Source organism: Muscardinus avellanarius (assembly GCF_963383645.1).
Source record: "Muscardinus avellanarius genome assembly, chromosome: 1".
NCBI lineage: Eukaryota > Metazoa > Chordata > Mammalia > Rodentia > Gliridae > Muscardinus > Muscardinus avellanarius.
In genome coordinates this window covers 236005845-236033678 of record NC_137786.1, presented here as the reverse complement: position 1 = coordinate 236033678, position 27834 = coordinate 236005845, and the positions used below count along the sequence as shown (strand labels likewise).

At 61.9% G+C, this 27834-nt stretch overlaps 1 protein-coding gene across 2 annotated transcripts; it reads right to left on the bottom strand.

Annotated features, from left to right (window-relative positions):
• Positions 1–27834, bottom strand: CTTN (cortactin; the record flags this gene model as incomplete). 2 transcript variants are annotated; one of them, XM_080705294.1, is made up of 15 exons in its annotated part: positions 1–137; positions 1044–1115; positions 2018–2189; positions 3847–3936; positions 6412–6560; positions 9206–9275; positions 12536–12591; positions 15003–15113; positions 15934–16044; positions 17929–18039; positions 19443–19497; positions 20709–20819; positions 24540–24669; positions 27577–27650; positions 27748–27834. In XM_080705294.1, the coding sequence occupies 15 exons, from the start codon at positions 27832–27834 to the stop codon at positions 1–3; spliced, it is 1536 nt and encodes a 511-aa protein (XP_080561420.1). The 2 variants fall into 2 exon arrangements, with proteins under 2 accessions (XP_080561420.1, XP_080561421.1); XM_080705295.1 differs by lacking the exon at positions 15003–15113.

Genomic DNA, 27834 nt, shown 5'->3' with positions numbered 1-27834 from the left:
CTACTGCCGCAGCTCCACGTAGTTGGCGGGAAAGAGCCCGCGGCGGCCCCGGCACACCCCGCGCCACCAGCCCTCGTCGATCAGCTCGATGTTGGTGATGACGTCGTCGGGGTCGAAGGAGATCTCGTCGTCGCCGGCTAGAGAGAGCGGACAGGACGCGATGCCAAGACCGCCCGACCGCGCCCAGCCCCCCCACTGTGCCCCCGGGAGGGGGGGGGCAGGCCCGACCAGAGGGTCACAGGTGCAAGGGGGAGCTGGCGATAAGCCCAGGCCGGGCCAGAGCAGGAGGAACTGGGTGGCACAGAGAAGGCAGATGCCAGCATCGCAGGACACACGCGTGTGTCAATGGAGGGCATGTGTATCGACAGCAGAGGCGGAGGTGAAGGGCTCCCCATTCACACGGAAAAAGGCCCTGACGCCGCACCATCACCAGAGCCAGGATCAGGACCCCACCTCGTCCCCCGCAGAACGCTCCTAGGGGTCTGTGGGGCTCTGTGTGTGTGTGTGTGGGGGGGGGGTGCTCAGCAGAAGGAGCTGCACTGCGCTGAGGCCAGCCACAGAGCGGCCTCCCCAGGACCGCACACGGGGCAGCCATGCCAGGGGCCCGTGCGCCCTCCTCGCTGACCTCAGGGCCTGCACACCAGGGCACACCGGGTTTCCGGGGGGACAGGCCCCTGCAGCTCCCCAGGGGTTCAGAGAAACACTAACGCTAACGGGTGAGTGCAGAGACAGAGTCTGGGTGAGGGACGTGGGGCTCTTGCTACTGTACTAGAAACTTCTCTCTGGCTCTGGGACTGCTTCTGAATAGTGCTAACAATTGTCTTGTCAACCAGCCTGTGCAGGTGCACGCCTGCATCTCAGCACTCAGGAGGCTGAGACAAGAGGTTTGAGGTCAGCCTCAGCAGGTTAGCAAGACCCTGTCTCTCAAATTCTTTAAAAGAAAAAGAAAGCCCAATGGCTGGGGAGGTAGCCCTGGGAAGACAGCCGCTGGCTCCCAGCCTGTGAGGCGGCGCCTCCAGTGACCTGTCCCGCGGGGAGCTCACCCGCCTGGTAGTCGTAGAGCGCGGTGGCCGTGACGCCCAGGTCATTCTCGTACTCGGCGTAGGTGGAGTCCTCTGCTGAAAACCAAGACAGAGGCTGAGCCACGGCGCCAGCCTGGCGGGCAGGGATCAGGATGGGAGGGGATCGGGCACTTCCTAGAAACAGCAAGTCCACGATTCCCGACTCTGACACCACGCTGGGAACACGGCGTTCCTGAGGTGTCACCACCACCCTCAGTGTGACTTAAAACTCAAACATTAGCCAGGTGTGGTGGCGCACACTTATAGCCCCAGCACTCGGGAGGCTGAGGCAGGAGGATCTCAGGTCACAGCCAGCCTCAGCAACTTAGTGAGACTGTTTCAAAATAAAAAATAAAATAGGGCTGGGGGTACAGCCTGGGGGCAGAATGCCCCTGGGTTCCATCCCCAGGACCATGCACAAAAACATAAGTTAAATAGGGCTGGGGCATAGCTCAGAGGTAGAATGCCCTGGCTTCTGTCCCCAGGAGCGCAAAAATAAATGAATAAATAAACAAATGAACGCTTAGCGTTTTCAGGGGGGCACCCAGGCTGACGTGGACAGGGAGGGGGCGGGGCCGTGGGGCCAACAGCAACATGTTCTCAGAGCAAGAGCAGCTCCTGCTCTGTGCCGGCCCCTGGGCTCCTGTCTCACTGACCCAGCTATCACGAGACCAGCTTCCCTGCTGGTCTCAGTGGAGCGTCTGCACTGCCTTCAGAGTACAAAAGACCTCCTTGGAGTCTGTCCCGCATCAGGCGAGCGCCATGTCTGGAGGACAGGCCTTGGCCAAAGATGTGGGCTCTGGCCCACTCTCCCCCTGGGAACAGTGTCTAGAGCTGTCCCCAGCGGGGGATGAAGAGCCCGCAACCCAGGGAGGCTGGTCTGCAAGTCCATGGAGCCTGGAAGATGCTGTTTCAGGGAGCAGAGGTGGGTGGATCGCTTGGGGAGCCCCCTGTACCTGCTTGGTAGTGGCCCGCGGCCTCTGCGGTCTCGTAGACGGGGGCATAGGCCAGGCCCTGCTGGTTGCCGGCCTCCGCATAGTCAGCAGCCTCCTCGCCATACGCAGGCGCGGGCTCGCTCCCGCCCACAGGGCCTCTGTGGCTCAGCTCCGCCTTGAAGGGGACTGCGTCCTGAGAACAATTAAATGGACGTGTTGTGGCCTGCACTGCTGTCTGAAAGGCAGCAGCTACCGCCGTCCTCAACAGAAGCACACACCTGGGCTCCAGCAGGACCGAGAAAACACAGGCGTCCAGAACTCACACTGCCAGCCCGCTCAGCCCTCGGCCGGCTCCCGTGAGGAGCCGCACGCCCACCATACCATGAGCTGGGCTCAAGCGGTCACTCTGCGCGGGCCTGACCGGTTTCTATTGAAGGCCTCGGTCTCCAAGGCCACAGGGGCCACGTGGCACCGTCAGCCACTTCCCAGGTCACGCTGCCCAAGGCCCGGGCAGCCACGCCAGCGGGCAGCAAGGCTCTGCCCCAACCAGGTGCAGAGCAAGACCAGGGCCCACCACCAAGCCGCGACCAAGCACAGGCGTTCTCAGAGGAAGCAGGTGCCCGAGCTTCGATCAACGGTGGCCACCGAGCCAAGGGGCTGCCGAGCCGAGGGGCCTCCGAGCCTCGTGCCAGGCACCGCTCACCCGTGTTTCTGAGCAGGCTCCCCCACCAAAGGGGCCCTGCCCGGCTCACAAAGCTGCAGGCAGTCTGCTGGGCCCCACTCACATGGGCCACCTGCTACGAGGCCGAGGGGAGTGTCCCCCACAAGGCCCTGGGGACCTGAAAGGACTGTGTGCAGGCGCTGGACACAATCTCCTCCCAGCAGGACCTGGCTGGCACGGTGGGATCCGCGGCTGGCCGCCAGCCTGAGTGTGTCCCGTCCTCCACAGCGGCACCTCGGCTCCCCTCCCCTCCTGGTCCCACAGGACCGCCACGTCCACCTCCTGGTGCCTGGTCCAGCAGGAGGCCACGGCCGGGTGGGGACAGCTCAGAGCCACTCCAGGAACAAGAAGGGCCTGTCACAGCCGCCCGGGCCGCTGCGCCTCCCTCACTCTCCCGGGCCCAGACTGCCCAGTGGCTCCAGCTCTCGCTCCTGCCACCCGAGACAGAGCGGGACACTTGGCGGCGCTGTCACAGGGCAGCGGCCATGAGTGTGGGGCCACCCAGGGCCTGGGGACGCGATTACAGGCAGAGGTCTCACGTAGGAGCGGCAGCCACAGAGCCGGGGTGGCGTGGAAGACGCCGAGCCAGCAGTTCAACCGCTCAAGGCTGAGGTCGGAACTCTGGAGACACGTGTGAGGGATTTGGGGTACGTGAGGGTCTTGGCGTGTGAGGGACTTGGGGTGCGTGAGGGTCTTGAGGTGCTTGAGGGTCTCGGGCGTGTGGGGGTGTCGGGCGCGTGGGGACTCGGGCGTGTGGGGGTCTCGGGTGTGTGGGGGTCTTGGCGTGTGTGGCAGCCCTGAGGGAGTGAGAGCAGAGGAGCAGCCGCAGAGTGCAGGCCCAGGAGCGAGCGGCCAGCCAAGGCGGCAGAGAGCGGACACGGGGGCCGGCGTGTGAGCACCAGGGGCCTCGCCGTGGCGGGAGAGGCCGCAGGGTGTGAACCAGGGAGGCAGGAAGGGGCGCTCAGCTCCTGGGCTGAGGGTGACGGGCAGCGCACCCCGCAGGATGCCGCCCTCCGCCCATCCCTGCAGCCCGCCTAGAGCGGACAGGACCCCGAGGCGCAGCCCAGGGAGCAGAACGCTGTGGAAGCCGGTCACAGACAGCATGTCAGAACCTCACGACGCCACCCACCTCGTAGACGGGGCTGGCAGGCGGCCTCTCCACGGCTGGCTGGGGTGTGGGGGACGCAGGGGGCGTCTGCTTTGTGGCTCTGGCCTGCTCCTGCAACAGAAGAGCCACCACCGAGAGATGGAGGTGAGCCCAGAGGGCCGGACTGCACCACGGCAGCCACACACGTGCACACACACGTGTGCACACACACACACACACACACACACACACGCCCCTGGAGCCCAGAGGGCCGGACTGCACCACGGCAACCACACGTGTATGCGCCTGGAGCACGTCAGCCAGCCAAGCCCCACGTGCGTGGGCCCAGCCGAGCCCGTGCCTGACGCCGCGGCCGGGCAGGGTGCAGGGCCAGGGCCGAGCCCTCCAGGACACGGAGGCTGCAATGCCCGGGCGGCGCTACGTGACGCGGTCACAGGGCACAGCTCCCTGCCTCACCCTCGCTCGCGCCTGCAGAGGCTCACGGGAGCCGGGGCGGAGCCGACGCTGCAGGGGACGGGACAGACGGCCAGAGGCCAACAAGAGGGTGGACGAATTCACAGGCGAGGTGGACCTGAGTCTCGGACTGCGTGGACTGCAGCAGTTACCACCTCACCGCTGCCGTCCAGGCCCCGGGCGCTGCGGGCCTGCGACCTCACACCCAAGAGGCTCTGCGGACGCGGAGGTGGCGGGGGACCCTCTGCACTGCTGGGGCCCAATGTCCTTATGCGGTCCTGGCAAGAGAGGCAGGAGCGGGGGCACTAGGAGGAGCCACCGAGCTGGGAGGGTAGGATGGGACCGCGGCGGGCCCCCAGAGGGACACGGCTCCACCAACCCCTCGAGCTCCGCCTCCAGAACACAGCAAGGCGATCAGTGTGCGCCCGTGAAGCCAGGAGTGTGAGCGACCGGACGCATCGGCTCCGGGAGGCTCGCTGCCCGCCTGCGTGTGGGGAGGGCGCACGGGAGCCACGCGCGGGACGGGACCCCTGTCCACGCCAAGTCCTTCTCTGCCCTTCTGTCTCATGCCGTCTCCTGCCCCGGCCCCGAGCGCAGCTCTCCGTGCCGGCCTCGCCGCCCACACCAGCGGGTGTGGTGTCTTAGAGTCACCGCGGCTCAACACCCGAGGTGCGCAGGGAGGGAGGGGCCGGGCCGCGGTCAGCGGCAGCCGAGTTAGGGTTAGTCCTTCACGAACCATCTGCAGCCATGGGCTCTGCTCTCAGACCCCCGAGTCCAGCTGGGTGCGCAGAAGCTCGTCCCCCGTGGCGAGCCGCCAGAGGGGCTGAGCACACGGCTTCCAGGCAGGACCCCTAGGGGTGCACGGTGCAGCCCGGGGCGCCGCCGGCAGGAGACGCGGGGACCGGGAACGAAGGGCCGCACGGCAGAGGGACAGCAGGGGACCAGCAGAGAGGCCTCCGAGGCTGCCCAGAGCCTGCGGATCCCAGTGAGCCCTCTACTTGCTTTAGGGGGACCAGCATCCACCATGACCAGAGGGAGCCAAGACCCAGCAGGGAACAGCACCCCGTGACCAGGACGAGGACATCTAACACGGCTGGGTGGACACGCCCACGAGCCCGGCACGGGGGCGGAGGTGAGAGAGCCCGAGTTCGGCCTCAGCAGGCGAGCAAGGCCGTCTTGGAAGGGAAACCGCAAAGTGCTGGGGCCGCCCGGGGCGAGCACCCCCGGTCAGCGGTCAGCACCGCGAAGTCAGAACGACCAGCTCACAGGCCCCACCCCCGATGACGCCAAGTGCGAAGGGGAGAAACCTGCAGTGCCTGTCACTACGCAACAGGGAACGGTACTTAACCAGGTTCGCTCCGACTCCCACTCGGCCGTGAACTAAGACCCGTGGGGCTCGCTGGCCGCGGCTCGGCTCCGGCACATCGCCCCGCTCACAGGCCCCGCACAGGCGCTCAGAGCCCCAACCACTGCTTCTCACGAGTGTACCCAAGACTGAACCCAGGGGTGTGCTCCTTCAACCTACATCCCCAGCCGTTTTTAATTTTTGTCTTGAAACAGGGTCTCGCCAGGATGCTGAGGCTGGCCTCAAACCCGAGATCCTCCTGTCTCAGCCTCCCGAGTACCGGGATTACAGGTGTGCACCACCACGCCGGCCGCTAATCATTTCTCAGGGGAGGAAACGCCGTGGATTTACAGCTTCGGTTTGAGGGACAGCTTCGTGAATATTCTGCTCCGTCTCCCCTAGAGAGGACTGGGGCGAGGAGGTGCCGGAACCTCTCAAAGGCGCACAGGGCCAGGCAGCAGGTGGCTGGGGAGGGGCAGAGTCCGCACCTGGAGAAGCTTCAGAAGGTAGACGGCCCTCAGCCCTGCCCACTTCCCACAGCGCCCCCGGCCCAGGGACAGCAACCCCAGGGCCTCGTGGAAGCGCAGGCCGGCCCCCAGAGCCAGGGCTGCAGGGGAGGCACCGTGTCACCTAGCCCTCCGCCAGGGCCCACACAGGAGCAGCCAATGGCGGCCGATGGGGCCGCGCCGGCTGGGCAGGGCACGGCAGGGCTGGGCCTCACGTGGAGCAAAGAGCACCTCCCCGAGCCCCCGGACGCAGGCGGCGCCCAGGCTCGCGGCCCCACGCACCTGCAGCGCCCGGCGGGCCTCCTCCTGCTCCTGCCGCTCCCTGGCCAGGCGCTGCGCCCGCTCGGCTTCCGCCTTCCGTCTGGCTTCCTGCTCCTTCTCCTTGGCCAGGTTTTCAAAGTTAGCTCTGATATTGCTGGTGTTGCTGGCTGCTGCCGAGGAAGAAGAAAGCGTGTCTGCCTCGGAACGCGTCAGCACGCACCTCCTGGCTGAACGCCGAGCCAGGACCGTCCAACCGAGAGGCGGAGGCCCCAGCCGGGTCAGCGCCCCCCACACTGGCGTCAGCAGACGCACGATTCCTCACCACGCACACGCACGCTGAAAAATCAAAAAGCAACCTCACCGAAGAATGAAAGCTGTCCTCGATAAGGCATTAAAGCACCGACTCAATAAATCTTGACCCTGGAATACACCTTCCTTTTTCCTTTATTTTGGTACTGGGGACTGAACACAGGGACATTCTGCCTTTGACCTCTCCCCCAGCCCTATTTTATTTTGTTTTTTGCAGTACTGAGGGTGGAACCCAGGGGCTTTTCTATCTCTGGGCTATCCTCCGAGACCTATTTTATACTTTATTTGGAAACAGGGTCTCACTAAGTTGCTGAGAGCCTAAGTAGCTGAGGCTGGCTTTGAACCCGCGATCCTCCTGTCTCAGCCTCCCAAGCGCGGGGATTACAAGTGTGCGCCACCACGCCCGGCTAGTTTTTTGTTTTGAAATAGTCTTGCTAGGTTGCTGAGTCTCACTGTTGCTAAGATTGTCCTCAAACCTGTGATCGTCTTATCTCAGCCTCCCAACTACTGGGGTTACGGGTGTGCGCCACCGTGCCTGCCTAGAACACACGTTTTAATCACGTGTGTGACAGTGAGTAGACAGAGGCCACACTGGTGTGCACCTCAAGAACAGCTCTGTGCACGACTGGAGGTGCAAGTGGGACCGTCTTGTCCCCGAGCATCACCTTCCCCAGGTCACAGACGCGGACTAGCTGCAGCTCTGGACCCCTACCCACTTCCCCACAGTGCACAGCCACGCCCACCTGCCCAGAAACTCAGTGCAAGCCGGGCGTGGGGCGCACACTTGGAATCCCAGCATTCAGGAGGCTGAGACCGGAGGATCACGGTTCGCAGCCAGCCTCAGCTACTACTTAGTGAGGCCCTCTGCAACTCAGTGAGACCCTGTTTCACAATAAAGAATAAAAAATAGGGCTGGGGGTGGAACTCGGAGGTAAAATGCCCCTGGGTTCCATCCCCAGACCCACAAAAAAAAAAAAAAAGAAAGAAAGAAAACTCACCGCACCGTGTGCAGCAAACACTTACTGCACGTCTGTGCCCGCCACTAACAAGTGTGGCCGGTGCGCAGGATGACCAGGGCGACTCGTGCGACATTTAATGAGAAGCGTCCGCGGCTGAGAGACCAACATCTCCCAGAGGGCTCGAATCTTCTAACAGCCAAAACAAGACGCGGAGACTCGGCTCTGGGCAGCGAGCCTCCCCTGCCCAGATAGGAGGGGGCGGAGCATCACGGCACCCGCCAGGACCCCGGAGAGGACCCGGCAGTCACATGACCTGCCTGCCACGTGAGTCCAGCCTGCCTTCGTACAGATGGAAGGGGAGACCCGAGCACCCACCGCTGGCTGGTAAAGGGATTTACAGGTATCAGGTGTGGTGACACGCCTGGAAGCCCAGGGCCTGGGGGCCATACCGGGAGAGGCCCAGCCTAGCAACTCAGCGAGTCCGCCACACGTAGCGGGGACCCGCCAACCTGCCTCAGAATAAGAAATAAGACCGGGCCGGGGGCGGAGCTCAGAGGTAGCATGCCCTGGGTTCAGTCCTCAGGACCACAAGAACAAAATTTGCAAAGACATAAAACTCTAGTCTCTTTTTGTTTTGAAAACCAGCTCCTTTTCATACTACTACTGTGTAAACACGTAACGGCTTGATTATTATTATTTACGACTTATTTCAAACCCTCCTCTATTTTAGTTTGTATTCTGAAGGTAACCAGCAAGTGCTCTGCCGCCCTGGAGGCCTTTGGGCCTGGACGATTTTCAGGACTGCCGATCACTGCGGCACCACCGGCCTGGAGCCTGACGCGGGCAGAGCGGCACCAGCTCCTAGTAACCCCTAGTAACTCCTGCCTCTTAGGGATTGTTTTAATGGTGCTGGGGATGGAACCCAGGGGCATTCTACCACCAAGCTATACCGCCAGCCCTATTTTATTATTTTGAAAGAGGGTCTCTGAGCTGCAGAGGTTGGATGAGAGCCCGTGACCCTCCCCTCTCAGCCTCCCAAGTACCACGTGCTGTGTGTGTGTGTGTGTGTGTGCACGCGCGCGCACGTGTGTGTGTGTGTGTGTGTGTGTGTGTGTGTGTGGTACTGAGGATTGAACCCAAAGGGGATTCTACCTCCAAGCTACATCCCCAGCCCAATTTTTTATTATTTTGAAACAGGGTCTCACTGAGTTGCAAAGGGCCTTGCTATTTGTTGAGGCTGACCGTGAACCTGCGATCCTCCTGTCTCAGCCTCTCCCGAGCACTGGGATTACAAGCGTGCGCCACCACGCCCGGCCGTTACTATTTTATTTTTAAAGGGCACCTTCAAACTCCTGTTGTGGCTCTGCAGTCAGTTTTGAGGGACGCTCCTGAGAGCAAAGACGGGCTGCTGCAGTCCCCAAGGACCCCGAGTTGCCGGTGACCCAGTTCTGGGACCAGATCATGGCCGGCTCCGTGCCTTGGACTATCGTTTTCTCGGCAGAGCATCTCCCGGAAGCCCCACGTGCTCCGGGCTGCGCAGGACTCACCTGCCTCGACAGGAACGGTCTTCTGGTACGCGGAGGACACCTGTGTGACATCATCGAAGGTGGCGGCAGTCTGTGGAGACAGGAAGCATGAGGGAAGTCTTCCCAGCGGGCGGCGGCTCCCACCTGATGCGCTGCCAAGGGCCCACCCCGACCGCTCACCAGACCCCAGGCACACGGCGCGGTGACGCAGGCCTGTGATCCCACAGGAGGCTGAGACCGGAGGATCTCGGTTCATGGATGGCCTCAGCTACTTAGTGAGACCCTGTTTCAAAATAAAGAATAAAAAATAGGGCTGGGGCTGGGCGCGGTGGCGCACACTTGTAATCCCCGTGTTTGGGAAGTAGAGACAGGAGGATTGCGCTGGTTCGAAGCCAGCCTCACTGGCTTAAGAGACCCTGTTTCCAAATTAAAACCTGATGCCTCAACCTGGGAGAAAGGGCCTGGGGAGGCAGCCACAGGCAGGCACCCAGCTGGCTCTGACACTCTTAGGGCAACCTCCTCTACCCAGAGCGCCCCATCCTCCCTCCACGGGCCCCAAGCCCACCCGGGATGTGCCCAGCGTGTCCAGCCTGAGCCCAGGCAACCAGCGCACTGTCGTGAGGAGTCACCTACAGTCACCCACGTCCGCGACTCTGGCTGCTCAAAGCACTGACCAGATGCTGGGCATGCATGTGCGCGCCTGCATGTCTGCCTGCATGCGTGTGCACTGTGTACCTGCATGTGTGTGCCTGCATGTGTGTGCACGCGTGTGGCACTGGGGATGGAACCCAGGGGCAGTCTATCTTTCAGCTGTACCCTCAGCCCTGTTTTATTTTTCCTTTGAAACAGGGTCTCACTCTGTCAGTGAGCTCCACTCTTGCTGTCCTCAAACCTGCGATCCTCCTGCCTCAGCCTCTCAAGTGCTGGACCACAGGCGTGCAAGGCCTCCGTGCCCAGCTACCCAAGACCCACTCTTGTTCTGCTCTGTGGTGCTGGGATGGAACCCCGGGCCCAGCGTGTGCTGGGAAAGCGCTCTGCCACCGAGCCCCGGCCCAGCCTCCCGCAGCCCCCTCCCTGAAAGCCCTCCCGTCCCGCTGTCCAGCCCAGCTGCGGGGCCTCTGCTCCTCGGGTCATTCACGCCTGTGCAGACCCGGAAGGAGACACAGAAAACACGGGTCACTGGCCTCACCCAATCTCCACGCCAGGGGCAGCACAGGGGACCCACCTCGGTGACCGCCTCGGCTCCGGTCCCGCCCATGCCGGGCTCCGGGCCCTGGACGGCCGCGGCCCCTCCACTGCACAGGCACCGAGGAGGACGGCGAGGCCCCGCCCATGGGTCAGAGGCAGCCACGCTAACCGCACACCCTTCCTCCCCACATCCGCAAGGCTGGCAGGCTGCCCTCAGCCCCAACCACAGACCGCAGGAGGGACTTCCTCCCCTCCCCGCCCCACCCCAAGCCGCAGCCCGACTACCCGCCGCTCCCCCACCCAGGGCCTCGCCAGGTGCCGGCCCGGCTCCTCTGACAGCCTGTCCGCGGCCCTGGGCGACCCTCCCCATCCTGCACACGCTCCCAGCCACTCACTAGGACTCCACCCCGGCCTCAGAGACTTCCCCCTGCCCACCAAGCTCTCCAGAGCGGCAGCCTGGGGGCCTCTGCAGCCAAGTCTGCTCCGCCACCCACCACCCGCCCACCTCCGGATCCCCAGCCCCCCACACCCCTCCTGCTCGGCCCCCAGGCCACTCATGCCCGCTGATGGCCGTAAACACCGCCGTGGTGGACGGCCCCAGCAGCGCCAGCCCCTCCCTCTGCTGCCTGCTCCGCCCCCGCGTCCACCGCAGCCCTGTCCCACTCCCGAAATCCTCTGCGTCTTTCCAGGCGCACTCCTAGCCACGCTTCAAAACCAGGCTCAGACTCACTTCCTCGGGTCCCAGGCCCTCCCGCAGGCCTGGCCACACAGGGTGCCCTGGGAGCGCCACCCTGAGGTCGGCTGGGGCTGGCTGGAAGCAGAAGTCCACGAGGCCCAGCCGCGGGCACGGGTGTTCTTGAGTGCAGAAGGCGGGCCAGGGCAGAAGGGCTCTCTGGACCAAGGTGGAGGACGCAGCGCGTGTCCAGGTGTGGAGACAGGGCCGATGCCAAGGGGGAGTACCAGCAGGGTCGGGCAGGGGAGCCCCGGGCAAGGATGTGAGCAGGGCTGACCCGCAGCACAGGGCGGCCGGCTGGGCCCACACCCGTCTGGTCTAACACCAGACTGTTAGGTTAAGGACTAGCATGTAGCTTACCAAACTCACCTAGAATGTAGATTACCAAACATACCTGCTTACTGCTCATGGGTTTTGTGTGTGTGTGTGTGTGTGGGGGGGTGCTGGGGATGAAACCCGGGGGCATTGAACCTCCAAGCTAGACACCCAGCCCTATTTTTTAGTGTTTTTTACCTTTGTTTTTTTTTTTGTTTTGTTTTTTTTTAATGGTACTGGAGATGGAACCCTTCTACCTCCAGGCTATACTCCCAGACCTATTTTATATTTTTTATTTGGAACAGGGTCTCTGGCTTCAAACCTGCACGATCCTCCTGTCTCCGCCTCCCAAGCGTGGGGATCACAAGCATGCGCCACCACGCCCGGCTAGTCTTTTTTGCTTTTGAAACAGGGTCTCACTGAGCTGTGAAGTAGCTGAGGCTGGCCTTGAACCGCGGTCGTCCTGTCTGTGCGCCCGGATGATGGGCTTGCAAGTGTGCGCCCCACGGCCGGCCATGACTCCTCCTGACTACGCAGCACCCTCCTGTTTTCATTCAATGCCCCACTGCACCTGCATCTGCACCGCCCCACACCCTGCAGGCGTTGGGATGTAAACCAGGAAAACGGCCATTTACACACTCACAACTGACGCCCCGAACCCAGTCAAAGGGAAGGCTTAACACAGCTTTCCACGGGACACCTCCTCGTGGCCATCTGCGGCGACGCCAGGGGTCCACACCTGTCCTGTCCAAGAGGGTGGCCAGCGACCAGGCGCGGCCACGGAGCTCTTCCAAGGCTGCCAGTGTCCGCCTCTGACTGGTGATCGGATGTCAGTCCTATCAGCACGCATTCCACAGCTCTCAGGTAAACGCCTGGTCCGGTGGCGGCCCAGCCACGGCTCCGCCACGCCAGGCCCCGGCCTGCCTAGCCTTGGGCCCCGACCGGGAATCGAGCCGGGGACGGCACGCCCCGCAGGTGCGCACATGAGCTCGGGCCCACTGTGCCGCTGTCCCCAAAGCCACAGTAACGACGCGGCCAGCTCAGCGGGTGGGCGTGCCCGGGTGGACACACACAGAGTGGCTGACACGCCAGGAGCCCCAGAGACCCCGCCTCACCTTGTCCATTCGATCCTTCTGCACCCCGTATTTCCCGCCAAATCCTTTGGAGTAGTCTGAAAGACGGCAAAACGTGAGGCTTAGTCTGAGGCTGCGGGCGGGCCCAGGCCGAGAGCAGGAGCATGCAGGCAGGGCCGGAGCCTGGGGAGACCACAGCCACCCAGGACGGGCCCTCCGCAGGGCAGCTGCGTGGGGGGGGGGGGGACGGTGCGCAGGCTGGGCAGGGCGGGACATGCTGCCGGCATGCTCCCAGGGCGCGGGGCGGGACAGGCGGCAGGCCAGCAGGACAGCCGAGGACGGGGCACAGGACAGGCCTTTGCAACGCGCCACGTCAATAGCACAGTCTTCTGCACAGCGGCGGGGCCTTAGCCTCAGGTCTCCTGCGAGCCTGTCTACAGAGCCCCAGAGAGAGGCTCAACCGCAGTCTGCTCTCTCGCTTTTCAAAAGAAAAAGAAACTCCATGTGGACATTCCACCAGGCAAAAATCAATGCCTCAGCAACACGCACCCACATGGCTAGGCCAGCATGCAGGCTCGACGCCACGGGGACCAGCGGCCACCTCCCGAGGCCCGGGCACTGGGCGGACTTGGGAGGAGCTGAGACAGCTGCACGGGGAGGGACGTGCCGCTGCTCAGACCGCAGGGCGGCCTGGAATGCTCCCCTCGGCTCGTGACTGTGTGGAGGTGCCCGTGCAGAGGTGCCGCACAGGGCTGGTAGCGTCAGAAACAAAACAAAACAAGACACAAACAAAATTTCCCACCTCTGTCCAGAAAACACCACCACAGACAAGACACAGACCCACAGGGACGTGCTGTCTCGCACCCTCGCTGGCTGCCGCGAGCCTCTGGCCTGAGGGTGAGGGCTGGTGGGAGCCCGCCCTGCGCTCATCTGTGGGGGACAGCGGCTGGGCGGGCTTGGCGCTGCCCAGCAGTCAACAGCATGAGCAATAGCGCTGGGAGGCCAGGGGCCATCTCGGAACCTGGACACACAGTGGGGTCAGCGGCGTGACCTGCAAAGCGTGGCTTCTACCCAGCACAGATCCTGAAGGTCAAGGGGGAGGAGGGGGCCTGGTCAGGCCGTGTCGCTACAGCACAAGACGGGGCTGAGCAAGCCTGGCAGCTACCGTAGGAGACAGCGCAGGCACCCACGGTGACCCCGAAGCTTGTGCTAGAAGTGGCCGCCCTGCAGGGGGACGCGAGGAGGCGGGCGCCTGTGCCTTGCTGGGACTTGGGCTTGGCCGGCTTCTCCTTGTAATCAAACCCCACAGCAGAGGAGTCCTGCCTCTCGGACTGAACACCAAATCTGCCTCCGAAACCAGCCTAATGGTCTGGAGATCCACAAGCGACGGTGGGAACAAGCAGAGAGGAAGCAGGTTGAGAGGCGCAGGAGCGTGCAGTGGCAAATACTTCAAGAACGCAGCAGCTCAGCCCAGCCTAGGCCCTGACGGCCCATCGCTGGCGCTGGCTGGAAAGGTTACAGAAAAAACTTAACCCACGCTTGGGAGGCGGAGACAGGAGGGTCATGGGCTCGAAGCCAGCCTCAGCTACTTAGTGAGGCTCTCAGCAACTTAGTGAGACCCTGTTTCCAAATAAAATATAAAATAGGTCTGGGAGTACAGCCCGGAGGTGGAAAGCCTCTGGGATCCATCTCCGGTACCACCCAAAAAAAGAAAGAAAAACTTAAAAACGGGACACTTCAGCCAAAATCTGACAACGGGCTGGGAAGTGTGCTTTAAGTAACTCAGTGAAGACTCCGGGCTCGGGGGTCTCCCCAGGGCCTGCCCATGCCGTGGACGAGGAATCGCTTCTGTGTGTGTGGAGAGAGACCCGTCAAACACCAGGGCCCCCAGAGTGCCCCGCCGCACCGGCCTGGCCCTGGCTCAGGAAGGGTGGACTCAAGGGCATTCCCTGCCCCTGCCTGGTTTTCCCAGGGACAGGGTTTCCATTGTGACAATAAAACACTCTGGTTAACCAGGCGTGGGGGCTCACGCTTGCGATCCTAGCATTCGGGAGGCCGAGGCAGGAGGATCGCGGTTCGTGGCCAGCCTCAGCTACTTAGCGAGGCCCTCTGCAACTCAGTGAGACCGTTTCAAAATAAAGAATAAAAAACAGGGCTGGGGGTGTAGCTCGGAAGTAGAAGGCCCCTGGGATCGATCCCCAGTACCAAAAACAAAACAAAAAAACCCCACTTCCAGGTAGAAAGGAGGTGTGTGCTGCGACAATCCACAGCCGCCTTGTAAACCAGGGCCACGGGCTGGCCGAGCGCGCTCACGGGTGCGGCACCCCAGCTCCGACTGGGCCCCAGTGGGGAGGGCCGGGGTCTCTGCTGCCCTCGCTCAGGGGTTCTTCAAACCGTGGGATTCCACACAGCAAACACAAGACAGCACTCGGACAGAACGAGGACGAGGACACACACCGGTACCTAAGCAAGGACAGACGCGGGCGGAGGGCGCGCGGGCGGCGGGTACCTTTCTGGGATTCGTGCAGCTGCGGTTTCTCCTGGTGGTCCCAGCCAAGGGCACACTTGTCTTGTCTGTCAGTCTGCACACCAAACTTGCCTCCGAACCCTTTTACATAGTCTACATGCACAACAAAGGGCCCCGAGCAGCGTTAACGCGCGGCCTGCCCGGGCAGACGTCCCCGCCGCGCCCCACACAGCCCTGGGCACCCCTCTTTCCCGAGCAGGGCCTGAACAAAGCTTCTGCACGATGCGCTCCACGCAGCCGCGCCCGCAACGTCAGCACCACGAGCACACGCACACGGCGCCACAGCAGCCGCGAGATGCACGGACACACGTGCAGGACACGGACAGCCACGAGCAGAGCGCGGGGCTGCGGCCAAGAGGCACGGACTCTGGCTTTCTCGCTTAACAGCTCTGCTCTGGGTTCACTGTTCCGATTGGCTTTTTGTCTTGGAATCTCGCCCTGTTGCTGGGCTGGTCTCGAAGCCCTGGGCGCAAGCTGTCCTCCCGCCTCAGCCTCCCCAGGAGCTGGGACTTGAGGCCCGCACCGCCGCGCCTGGCAAGCGGATCGGCCGATTCTCAGTTGAGCACTTAATAGGAGTTATTAAGCGGCTCCAAGGGTTGCCAGCCCTGTTTTGCTTTTCTCTTCTGTTCTCACTAAAACCTATGGCATTAGAAGCTGCTGGCTTACGCTGGGCGCGGTGGCGCAGGCTCGTCATCCCAGCATTCGGGAGGCTGAGACAGGAGGATCAAGGTTCGCGGCCAGCCTCAGCTACTTAGTGAGGCCCTCTGCAACTCAGTGAGACGCTGTTTCAAAGTAAAGTATAAAAAATAGGGCTGGGAGTGTAGCTCAGAGATACAATGCCCCTGGGTTCCACCCCTAGGACCACAAAAACAAAAAGAAAACTGCGGGCTGGAGAGGGCACAACTTGAGACACCTTTCTGGGACTCGTGCTTCTCCGTTTTGCCTTGATACTCAAAGCCGACCGCGCTTTTATCCACCTTGTCCTTGTCGATACCGTACTTGCCGCCGAAACCTTTGGAGTAATCTAGAAAAAGAAAGCAAGAAAAGTATCAGACACCAGCTGCAGGCTCACGGAGCACGCCAGGGTCTCGGCAGCCGTTAAGGAAGCACCTGTTTCAGGCTGACTACTCGATTCTTAAACAACACAGTAACACCCAAAGGTCCTGTCTACGCATAGTCATCAAACGCATGGCGGGGCAGTGCAGCGGGCTGGCAGCGGCCTCCCGGGCTCCAAGACGGCAGCAGATGACGCCCCAGGCCTCTGGGACCAGGAACCACAGGTCCCAGAGGCTCTTTGCTCACTAAGGCGAGCGAACAGAGGGTGCCAGAGACAGCCTTCAAAGAAGCGGGACGCCAGGGAGCAAGTTCTAGAAACACTGGCTCCATTCAGCACGGTCATTTAAGACATCGCAGGCAGAGGGCGAGGGCGCGCACACTTGTCATCCCAGCATTTGGAGGCTGAGACAAGAGGCTCGTTCTCTGAGAACAGCCTCAGCTACTTAGCGAGGCCCTTTGCAACGCAGTGAGACCCTGTTTCAAAGTAAAGAATAAAAAATCGGGCTGGGGGTGTAGCTTGGAGGGAGAATGCCCCTGGGCTCCATCCCCAGTACCAAAAAAAAAAAAAAAAAAAAAAAAAGGCTGGGTGCAGTGGGTGCAGCTAGAAGGCTGCACCTTTAATTAATTTTTTAATTAAAAATTAAAAAATAAAAACATCATCTTACACTAAGACGTGGCTCATGCACACACTATTGATGCAAAACTCAGGGACCAATCCTGTGGGCGAAGGCCTAGGCGCCAGGAGGCCAGTGCCCGGGGCGCGCGTCACGCCTGCCCGGGAAACACCGCGTGCGCTGGCCACAAGTGAGCTTTGTTCCCAGGAAAAAGCAGAGGGACGCCATGCTCCGGGCAGGGCCGCACGCCCGCCAGGAGCCCCGAAAAGCAGGAGGCCGCAGGCCGCAGGCGGACCCTGGCAACCGCAGGCCGAGCTGCCCAGGGCCGCGGGCGCTTCCCGCGCCCGCCAGCGTGGCCCCGCCCCGCCGCAGGCCAAGCTGCCCAGGGCCACTTCCTGCGCCCGCCAGCGTGGCCCCAGCCCCGCTGCTGTCTCTGCTCTGCCTTTGCTTTTTAAAGAAATCGAGATTTTTTTAAAAATGCAAAACTTCCAGTTTTCAAACAGTGGTGATCATTTTATTTTTTTATTTTTTGGTGGTCCTGGGGTTCCTGGAAGCCCTCCAGGTTACACTCCCAGACCTATTTTTATACTTTTTATTTGGAAACAGGGTCTCTTACGCCAGCACGGCTGGCTTGGAACCCGCGCCATCCTCCCGTCTCCCTCCCGAGCGCGGGGATGACGAGTGCCCGCGCCCGGCCGTGGTGAGCATTGTAAAGAAGGTCTCACTAAGCTGCGGAGGGCCTTGCTCGGTGGCCGAGGCTGCCCTTGAACCTGCATCCTCCTGTCTCCGCCTCCCAAGTACTAGGATTACAAGCGTGCGCCACCATGCCCAGCTCCAAACAAATATTTTTATTGCTACTTTTTAATTGAAAATAGGACTCAGAGCCGGGCGTGGTGGGCACGCTTGTAATCCCCGCGCTTGGGAGGCGGAGACAGGAGGATAACACAGGTTCGAAGCCAGCCGCGCTGGCGTAAGAGACCCTGTTTCCACATAAAAAAGTATTTAAAAAAAAGGCCTGGGCGTGTAGCCCGAGGTGGAAGGGCTTCCAGGAGCCCCAGTGCCACTAAAAAAATAAAAAAAAACGGAAATGACCTAAATTTCCCATTCCGAGGAAGAATGGCTGGGATCCTCACAGAACGGGGGCCGAGCAGCCCCTGAACACAGCAAAGCCCACCCATGCTGACGGCAAAAGGAACCCAGACATCGTCTGTTTAAAAGGCGGCAGGCGGGGCGCGTACCTCTCTGGGACTCGTGCCTCTCTGTCTTGCCCTGGTAGTCGAAGCCCACTGCGCTCCTGTCCACGCGGTCGGCCTGCACGCCATACTTGCCGCCGAAGCCACTCGAGTAGTCTGGGGAGACAGGGCAGTGGTCAGGAGCCAGCCCACGCTCCGCCGCGGTCAAGGGTCCCGACTCCCAGGAGACGGCACACACACTAAAGTCACGCAACAAGCCAGGCGCGGGGCGGAGCTTGTCATCCCAGCACTTGGGAGGCTGAGACAGGAGGATCGCGGTTCGTGGCCAGCCTCAGCTACTTAGTGAGGCCCTCCGGAACTGAGACCCTGTTTCAAAATAAAGAATAAAAAAATGGGGCTGGGGGTGTAGATCAGGGGTAGAATGCCCTGGGTTCTATCCCTCGTACCACCAAAAAAAAAAAAAAAAAAAAAAAAAGCCGTGCAACAAGCCGGTGGCCTGGGTGACCGCGGAGGCCTTCGGGACCTGGGCGCGAGGAGCTCCGTCCCTGCACGCTGCAGCGGGGTGGCTCTTTTATGAGGGCAGAAACGCAGCTCCAGGCCTGCCGGAACAACTGGCCAGCCAAGCAGCTCAGAGGCCAGGGCTCTGAAAGGAGGCTCCCTGTCCGCTCCTCGGCTAACTCCGTCTGAATGCTCTGGGACAGTGTCCCTGAACTACCAGATACCTGGAGGCAGAATTAAAACGAGCCTGCCAAAAACACAGAGTACCTGATGAAAGTGACCTGCTTTGTATTTAAAAAGTGGCTCTCGGGACTGCCCAGACGGCACACAGCTCACTCCTCGCCCTGTCTGATAAAAGATAGGATTTAGAGCTGGGCGCGGGGGCGCAGCTCGTCATCCCAGTCCCAGCACTCAGGAGGCTGAGACAGGAGGATCGCGGTTCGCGGCCAGCCCCAGCCACTTAGCGAGGCCTCTGCAACTCAGTGAGACCCTGCTTCAAAATAAAGAATAAAAAATAGGGCAGGGGGTGTAGCTCAGAGGTCAAATGCCCCTGGGTTTCATCCCCAGACCCAAAAAAAGAAAAAGAAAAAGAAAAAAGAAAAAAAAGGGTTTAAGCGGTCTTGGAGGACGTTGGGTTCTGGCCAACAAACCCGGAGCGCAGCCTTCGCAGGGAGCAGCGCTGTTTTGGTTTTGTGGTCCTGGGGGTGGAACCCCAGGGGCCTTTACCTCTGGGCTATACTCCCAGACCTATTTTATACTTATTTGGAAACAGGGTCTCACTGAGCTGCTGAGAGCCTCACTCAGTACTGAGGCTGGCCTCGAACCTGTGCGATCCTCCTGTCTCAGCCTCCCAAGTGCGGGGATGACAAGCGTGCGCCGCCACGCCCGGCGCAGCACTGTTTGATGATAGGAGGGCGGTGTGATAACGCCCCCGGCTTTGCGCGGGCCCGATGCAAACACGGCATCCAGATGACACTCGAGCGGGTCCTGGGGCAGCGGGTCCTGGGGCAGCGGCCCCACCGGGAGCAGGCCTGGCCCCGCCGCCCGCCCTCCACGCTCACCTTTCTGCGAGGCGTGCTTCTCCGTCTTCCCCTGGTATTCAAAGCCTACAGCCGACTGCGATCAGAACAAGAAGGGACATGTGTTTTTCAGTGCCTCCAACACTAGCGCTCCAAATCACAACGCACACGACCACTGAAACGCGAAACGCAGCGTCTCTGGGCCCTGGCCTCTGCGGCCACGCGTCCTTGCAGGCCCCAGCACTCCACAAAGGCCGGGCGCTCCCTGGCGCCGGTCATGGCCTTCACCCACCCAGCGCCAACCTGGACGAGCCCCTCGGCCACGCCACACCCCTCTCCCGACGAGCCTCCCGCACAACAACACGGCCTCTGAAAGCGAGAACAGTGGGGCTGCCACGGCGCCGTCCGCACACCCAGCATCTGGTCTGCCAGAGGGACGAGCGCCCCCGCTCCCCAGACACATCGCCAACTACGGCCACGACGTCACCAAGCCAGGGTACCCATGGAGGTCTGTCCCTAGCCCAGGCTCCTGACTGCCCCGAGCCACGGGGAATCAGAACAGGCTGAGGCTACACCTGCCGGAGACGAGGCCACCAGGGCCCTCGGGAAGGGCTCGAATGCGACACAGCACAGTGACGCGCGCAGGGAACATGGCGGAAATGGTCCCCGCTGACACGTTCCTGAACAAATCTACGGCTGTCCAGTACGGGAGGTGCCTAGAGAACAGAGCGTCCGGCCACCCGCTGAGTCGGACAGCACAGGTTTCTACAGAAGAGCCACGAGGGTCTCTCTCTCCCTCCCTCTCTCCTCCCCTCTTCCTTTGTGTGCTGAGGACTGAACCCAGGGGTGTTCTACCTCTGAGCCACACCCCAGCCCTTTTTATTTATATTCTGAAAGGAGTCTCACTAAGTTGCTGAGGCTGGCCTTGAACCTGTGCTCCTCCTGTCTCAGCCTCCCAGGTACTGGGATTACAGGCGTGTGCCACCTCGCCCGGTTTGACAGGCCTTTCTTTACTCTGCCCCTCACCAGGCCTGCCAGCCTCCCGAGCATCCCAGGGGGCCTACCAGGCCTCGTCCAGACACCCTTCCCTGCGGTCCCACGAAGTTGGGGTACACCTGCACAGCGCTGCGAGTGGCCCCAAGGACGGACAGGGCAGGGGCAGGAGCGTGTTGGGAGCCCGCCACGGCCCAGCCCGTCACTCACCTGCCTGTGTGTGGTGTGCGTGTGTCACTGGAGACAGAGCTTGGGCTCTGCGCCAGCTAAGCACACGCTGCCCCCAAGCCACGCCACGCCCGCCCAGTCACTCACCTGGTCCACTCTGTCCATCTGGACCCCAAACTTGCCTCCAAAGCCCCGCACGGAGTCAACTTGCGAACAGTGCTTGGAAAGTTTCGACTGGTACTCGTGCCCGACGGCGGACTGGAACAGAGTCCAAAGGAAAGTGTTACACGCCCAGGCCGGCACGGGGAGGCCTTGCCTGGGGTTGAACCCAGGGGCAGTCTACATCTGGGCGACACCCTCAGTCCTTTCTTCTTATTTTGAAACAGAGTCTCGCTAACTTCCTGAGGTTGTCCTCAAGCCGGGGATCCTCCAGCCTCAACTTCCCAAGTGCTGGCATTACAGCGTGTCCACCAGACCCAGCTGCACCTTAAACACACCAAACCCAAGCACTCCGAGGTGCTGTCTCCAGGGGCCACGGCCTGACTCCCCAGCCCCCGCTGCGCAGGGTTCCACCGTGCACCAGCCCCCGGGCTCCCTAGGCCGCAGCACGGGTGCCGGGGAGGCGCTTCGGATGCAGCAGGGAAGGAGGAAGAGGAGCCGCAGCCACGGCACCGTACGAGCTCTCTGGGCGGCAGAGCAGGGGGCAGCCACGCACTAAGCCCTGGCTCCGAGGCACCGGGGAGGCACCGACTGCACACCACGAGGTCACTGGGGCTGGCGGGCAAGATGGCCTCTCTACTGTCAGTAAGATGGTGTCATGACCACGGGCCCCAGGTCAGGACAGAAACACGAAGGCAACAGACAGGTATGCTTTCTTACTAACGCAGAGTCGATTTGCCCCCGGGGCAGGCGTGCCGTGCTGGCAGGGAGCCAGGTTCATTCCAGCGTCACCAATGGCATCGCACCCCCTCACAGAAGACGCGGGGCCAGGGGCTTCTGCTCAGGCACCTACCAGGCAGCAAGGCAGGAAGCGAGCCCGGGTCCAGCACACTCGCCCCTCGGGGTCAGCCCACACCTGCGCCCCAGCCCTTCCCATCAACGCAGCTCTCTGGAAGGCACGTCGGCTGGGCGTGGCGTCTTTGGCCGCACCTGTGACCCCCCCACCAGGCTCAACAGAACCGACAAAGACCCTCAGTGGGGCATGGAGAAGTTCCACAGCGGAGCTCTGGGGTAAGGCTGGCCCCAACGCAGCGGCGCTCACACCACGGCGGCCGCCCTCCCCAGGAGAAAGCCCGGGTCCCGCCTCCCTGGCTCCTGCAGAGGTCAGCGGCTGAAGGCCAGCTCTGCAGGAGACCCAGGCTCTGGGTCTCACCCGAAGTACTTCAGCGAAGGTACAAGGCGAGGCGGCCATGCCAAAGGGCTCCCCGTCTCAAAGACAGCTCTAAAACCGTGCCAGGGCGACGGAGCGGCCAATTCCTGCTCCTTGACTGAAACAGACATGCCCCAGAACTGTCTTCCGTCGTCTTGGCAGAATACCTCCCAAGAGACAGCGTGGGGGACTCTGCCTCGAGGCCCTCGCGTGCTGGGGACGCGGAGGGAACACGGTCATCTCCACCCGGAGAGAAGGCGCGGCGGTCAGGCAGCAGCCAAGCCCCGACCCCACAGCTCCCGGCTGCTCCTGCTGCTTGGCTCTGGAAACTCCTGTCCTAGAGCCTCAGCCGGCCGCACTGCTTTGCTTTTGTTTTTTCAGTTTGTGAAGAGGACAAACAGCCGAAGGTGCTTATCCCGGGGACTGGAATCCGAGTCGTGTTTGACAATGGTCTGCTGATTCACGAGCTCAGAGCTGACCTCCCCAGGCGCAGGCCCGAGGGCAGCGGGGCCGAGGAGAGGCTTCCACCAGACGCCCTGCGCGCCGCACATGGCCAGGGTGTGGCTCTGCGCACGGCCGCGTCCCGTCCCGACAGTGAGCCCCACTCTGGAAAAGCCCAGAGCAGAGTCTCACAGAAACAACGGTGACCAAGGGGGGGGCGGAGACAAGGTTGGAGAAGGGGCCGCGCAGGGGCCTGCAGGCCGCGCAGGGGTGGGGAGGGGCAGGCGGGGCTGGGGCTGCCTGCCCAGACGTCTGGCTGCAGGCTCAGGTTCTTGGCTGAGACTGGCTGAAGGCAGAGGCCGAGGTCTCCTTGAGGAATCATCACTACCTTCCTCAACGTGTAATTTCCCAGCCCAGACCCGGGCACAGCTTTCTAACAGGCCTCCTTCACCATGGACCCCAGGCCTGGGGAGGCCGGGCATGGCACGGGAGCACCGGCTCCCACCTGCTGCCACCTGGCTGTGCTGCCGAGACTCCCAGGGCCTCGTCTGAACCCTAGGGCACTTCCCCCGTGTGCGTGTCCATCCCTGCCTGTCCTGCAGACGGCGCCGTCAAGACTCAGCTCCGGGCCCTTCTGCATGGCTGGGTCCTCCCTGCTGCTGGACAGCGAGGCCTGACTCTGGGACAGCTCAGTCCTCCCTGCCCGGCTCAGATTCCAATGTGATCTGTGCAGCGCTGGGAGAGGTGTGGCATTACCCACGGGATTCAGCACAGGCTGGTCCTCCACTTCCCTCTGGAGCAGAGGCAGCGCCTGTCTGCTCAGACGGAGCTGGGCGGCTCAAGGCTCAGAAACTCACGTGGACAAGGGTGCGCCCCAATGGCAGTGCCTACTCTGGTGGAGACACACCAACCCGCTGCCGACCACTCTGCCCCCCTCAGGGGCCGCACCCACCCGCCTGAGCCCACAGCGCCCCATCTCAGGTAAAGAAACAAGGACCGTCACAGCTGGTGCGCTGGGTCCGCAGCCTCCGTGAATGCCCGCTCAGCAGCCTGAATCCCACCAGCAACTGCTTGTGAGGGCCGGCCGCAGCCCTCGCCAGAGAGCACGGCGTGGCCGACCTCAGCCCTCGCCAGAGAGCACGGCGTGGCCGGCCTCAGCCCTCGCCAGAGAGCACGGCGTGGCCGGCCTCAGCCCTCGCCAGAGAGCACGGCGTGGCCGGCCTCAGCCCTCGCCAGAGAGCACGGCGTGGCCGGCCTCAGCCCTCGCCAGAGAGCACGGCGTGGCCGGCCACAGCCCTCGCCAGAGAGCACGGCGTGGCCGACCTCAGCCCTCGCCAGAGAGCACGGCGCGGCGGCACAGGCCTGAGTCCCAAAACTTGGGAGGCTGAGACAGGAGGAGCACAGGGTTAAGACGAGCCTCAGAGACTCGGCTAGACTCAACGTCTAGCAAGACCCTGTTTCAAAACCAAAAACAATATCCCGGAAGTGGTGACGCGCAGCTGTGGTCTCGGGCTGGGAGGCGGGGACAGGAGGAGTACAGGTTTAAAGATGGCCTCCATAGTAGTGAAACTCTCCTCAACCTAATGAGACCCAAGCTGGGCGCGGTGGCGCATGCTCGTCATCCCAGCATTCGGGAGGCTGAGACAGGAGGATCGCGGTTTGCAGCCAGCCTCAGCTACTTAGTGAGGCCCTCTGCAACCTAGTGAAACCCGGTTTCAAAATAAAGAATAAAAAATTGGGCTGAGGGTGTAGCTTAGAGGTAGACTATCCCTGGGTTCCATCCCCAGTACTGCAAAAAAAAAAAAAAAAAAAATTTCTCCAGGCTCGGGCCAGACCCTCTGAAGTCACCACGTGTGCACCAGGCGTTTTCTCGGCCCTATCAGGACCTCCAGGCAAGAGGTGAATGGGGCCTCCATGGTTTGGTTTTGCTCTGAAGACTGGTCTGAGCCCACAAGTCTGAGGCACTGCGGCTCAGGCCCCTGCAGGAGCCACCTCCCTCGGGGACGCCACGGGGGGCTGCCTCCAGGGGCTCAGGCAGCCGAGGGCCCGTGAGCTGAGCTCGCTCTCGACAAGCCAGCCCACACTCCACCGCACAGAGCGAGGGACGGCTCTGCCTCGCACGGCCCACCCGGCCCGCGGCCCGGCCCGGCGCAGCGCCCGCCACTCACTTTGTCCATCCGGTCCTGCTCCACGCCGAACTTCCCCCCATAGCCTCGGGAGGCTCTGGGTCCTGTTTCGAGTTCCTTTTCCTTGAGGGTCTGGTGTTCTTGGAAGACGTTCTCTCGCAGCTTGTGTATGCTGTGGGGAGAGAGAACGGGAAGGAGTTGACAGGGAGGACGGGCATCCGCCTCCTGGCGGGACGCACAGACCTGTGGCGTGCACCTGCAAGTCTGCGCCGCCGGCTGCCTGGCACTTGCCGGGCCGCCCGCCGGCGCTGCGGCCCCGACAGCTCTGTCAGACGGAGTGCCCGGCGCAGGGCGCTGGCCAGAGCCGCCCTCGCCGCACGAGCCTTGACACTCGCCAGGTCAGGAGATACGTGGACCGGAAGACAAGCTCGCCCAGAGGAAGGAGGGAAACGGCCCCCTCCAGACCCCAGCTCACGGCAAGCGCGGGGACATTCGACCCAAGGCTGGCGTCTGGAACCCTCAGGGAGGAGGAGAAAGAGAACTGGCCACCCCCGAGCCGCTTTTAATTTTAGGTTCCAAGGACAGCGAGACAGATGACAAGAGGTGGCCAGCGACGGCAGGCCGCGGGGACCGAGCGCACACAGACCTTCCTGCCTCGGAGACGTGAGCCCACTCTCAGCCCCTGGGCAGCCCAGGGGCGTGCGCAGCACACGCAGGCCTGGAAACCCCTTAGGGCCGGGCACCGGGAAGGACCCCGGGCAGCAAGAGCAGCCCACCCGCGCACCCTCGGCCTCCGGCCCATGCAGGGCTGCAGCCCAGGGAACACTGCACTTACCTCTGCCCTCCCAACGCGCTCCGGAGCCGCAAGAACAGAAGAGCCGAGTGAGGCCCAGGACCTCCAGAGCCAGCCTGTGTGCCTAGGCCCCGGCGAGCAACCCCAGGCCGCACCAGCCCAGCCGTGAGCCGTGTCCAGGCCCCCTCTGGGCTGGGCCCGGGCACTCCACGCTCTCGGGCACCTCCAGACACAGGCTGAGCTCGCCAGGGGGGCCAACTCGGAGCTCTAAGGAGCCACTGTGGCGGGCGTGGTGGCGCACACTGGAATCGCACTACTCGGGAGGCTGAGGCAGGACTACAGGTGCAAGGCCAGCCTCAGCAATTTATAAGACTCCTTCTTAGCAACTTAGAAGACCGTGTTTCAAAATAAAAATTAAGCCGGGCGTGTTGGTGCACTCTTGTAATCCCCGCGATTGGAAGGCAGAGGCGGGAGGATCGCGCAGGTTCGAAGCCAGCCGCGCTGGCTTAAGAGACCGTTTCCAAAAATAAAATAGGTCTGGGAGTGTAGCCCAGAGGTAGAAGGGCTTCCAGGAACCCCAGTACCACCAAAAATAAATAAATAAATAAATAAATAAATAAATAAATAAATAAATAAATAAAATTAAGAGCCAGGCGTGGTGGCGCACGCTTATAATCCCAGTACTTGGGAGGCTAAGACAGGAAGATCTGGGTCTGAGGCCAGCCTCAGCTACTTAGCGAGGCCGTCCGCAACTTAGTGAGACCCTGTTTCAAAATAAAGAATAAAAGCGAGGTGTGGTGGAGCACGCTTGTCATCCCAGCATTTGGGAGGCTGAGATGAGAGGACCGAGGTTTGCAGACAGCCTCAGCTACTTAGTGAGGCTCTTTGCAACTCAGTGAGACTGTTTCAAATGAAAAATTAAAAAAAAAAAAAAATAGGGCTGGGTAACTGGTAGAATGCCCTTGGGTTCCATCCCCAGTACCAAAAAAAAAAAAAAAAGAATAAAAAGTAGGGCTGAGGGTGTAGGTTGGAGGTAGATTACACTTAAGTTTAATCCCCAGTTCCACAAAAAAATAAAAAATAAAATAGGCTGGGGGTGTGGCTCAGAGGTAGAGTGCCCCTGGGTTCCACCCGCAGTGAGCTGCCATGCAGGAAATCCCGAGCCCTGGAGCCTGAGACGTCCTGGGCAACGCAGATCCCACCTCAAAGATGAGGCTGATGGTGAGCTCCCCTGCGAGGCCAGCCCCCGCTCTTCCTCCGCTCCCGACAGCAGCCGAGCAGGGCGGGCTCCCGGGGCCCAGCGCGGGCTCCGGTCGAGGGCCTTTCACTGCGTGGAAAGGGGGGTAAACTCCGCACCCTCGGCCTAAAACACACGCCCGAGCTCGGCGTCAGCGGCCCGTCTACACTCCGAGGGGTCGGCGGCCATGTAGGACGCACGAGCCAGGAGAGCGCGCTCACTGCTCCCGTTCTCGCTCCGGAGCCTGGAATCCTGCTCACGTAGCGGGGTGCCAGCCGCGCACACCCGCCACTCCCAGACCACGGCAGAAATCAGCGGAGGCGCGAAAGCACAAGTCGCTCCACGCTTTGGAATGTCCCGCAGGGGAGGAGGCTGTGGGCGCCGTCCCAGCCTGAGTCTGCAACGGCCCCCACGGCCCCGGCTGAGGTCCGTCTCGCCAAGCGAGGTCAGAGATGGAGGCCAGGATATGAGGAGGGCCCGAGGGATTACCGTGCGTGTGTGTGTGTGTGTGTGTGTGTGTGTGTGTGTGTGTGATTTACTGCGGACTGAGGCCAGGGAGCATTCTACCTCTGAGCTACGCCCCAGCCCAGTTGTTATTTTGAAACCGGCTCTAAGTTGCAAAGGGCCTCACTGAGGTGGCTTGGAGGCTGCGATCCTCCTGCCTCAGCCTCCCAAGTACTGGGATTACAAGTGTGCGCCACCACGCCCGGCTGCATAGAAGTTTTTATTTTTTTTACTTTTTTTTTTGGTGGCACTAGGGGTGGAACCCAGGGGCTTTTCTACCTCCGGGCTATACTCGCAGGCCTATTTTATACTTTATTTGGAAACAGGGTCTCACTAAGTTGCTGAGAGCCTCACTCGGTAGCTGAGGCTGGCTTCGCGCGATCCTCCCGTCCTGGCCTCAAGCGCGGGGGTCACAAGCACGCCGCGCCCGGCTGCACAGGAGTTTTTAGGTTGCTGCGTGTCGTGGAATACGCCGGGCACGGCATCTGCCGCGTGAGCCGCGGCTCCGAGGCCCGTCCGCCCGCGGACCCCCGCCCGGCTCTTACTCGATGTGCTCCTGGTGCCCGGAGCCCCGCACGGTCTTGGCGCCCCATCTCTGCTCCTTCTCGCTCACGTCATTCTGGGGGGAAAAAAAACCTCGTGAACCCCACAGCCCACGCAAACAACACAACAAAACCCAGAACCCCGCGGGAAAGCACGGCAGCCGGTGACCCTACCACGAAATCGGGGTCCGTCTCCCAGTCGTCGGCCCCCGCGTCGTCCTGGGCGATGGACACGGCGTGCCCTGCCGACGCTTTCCACAT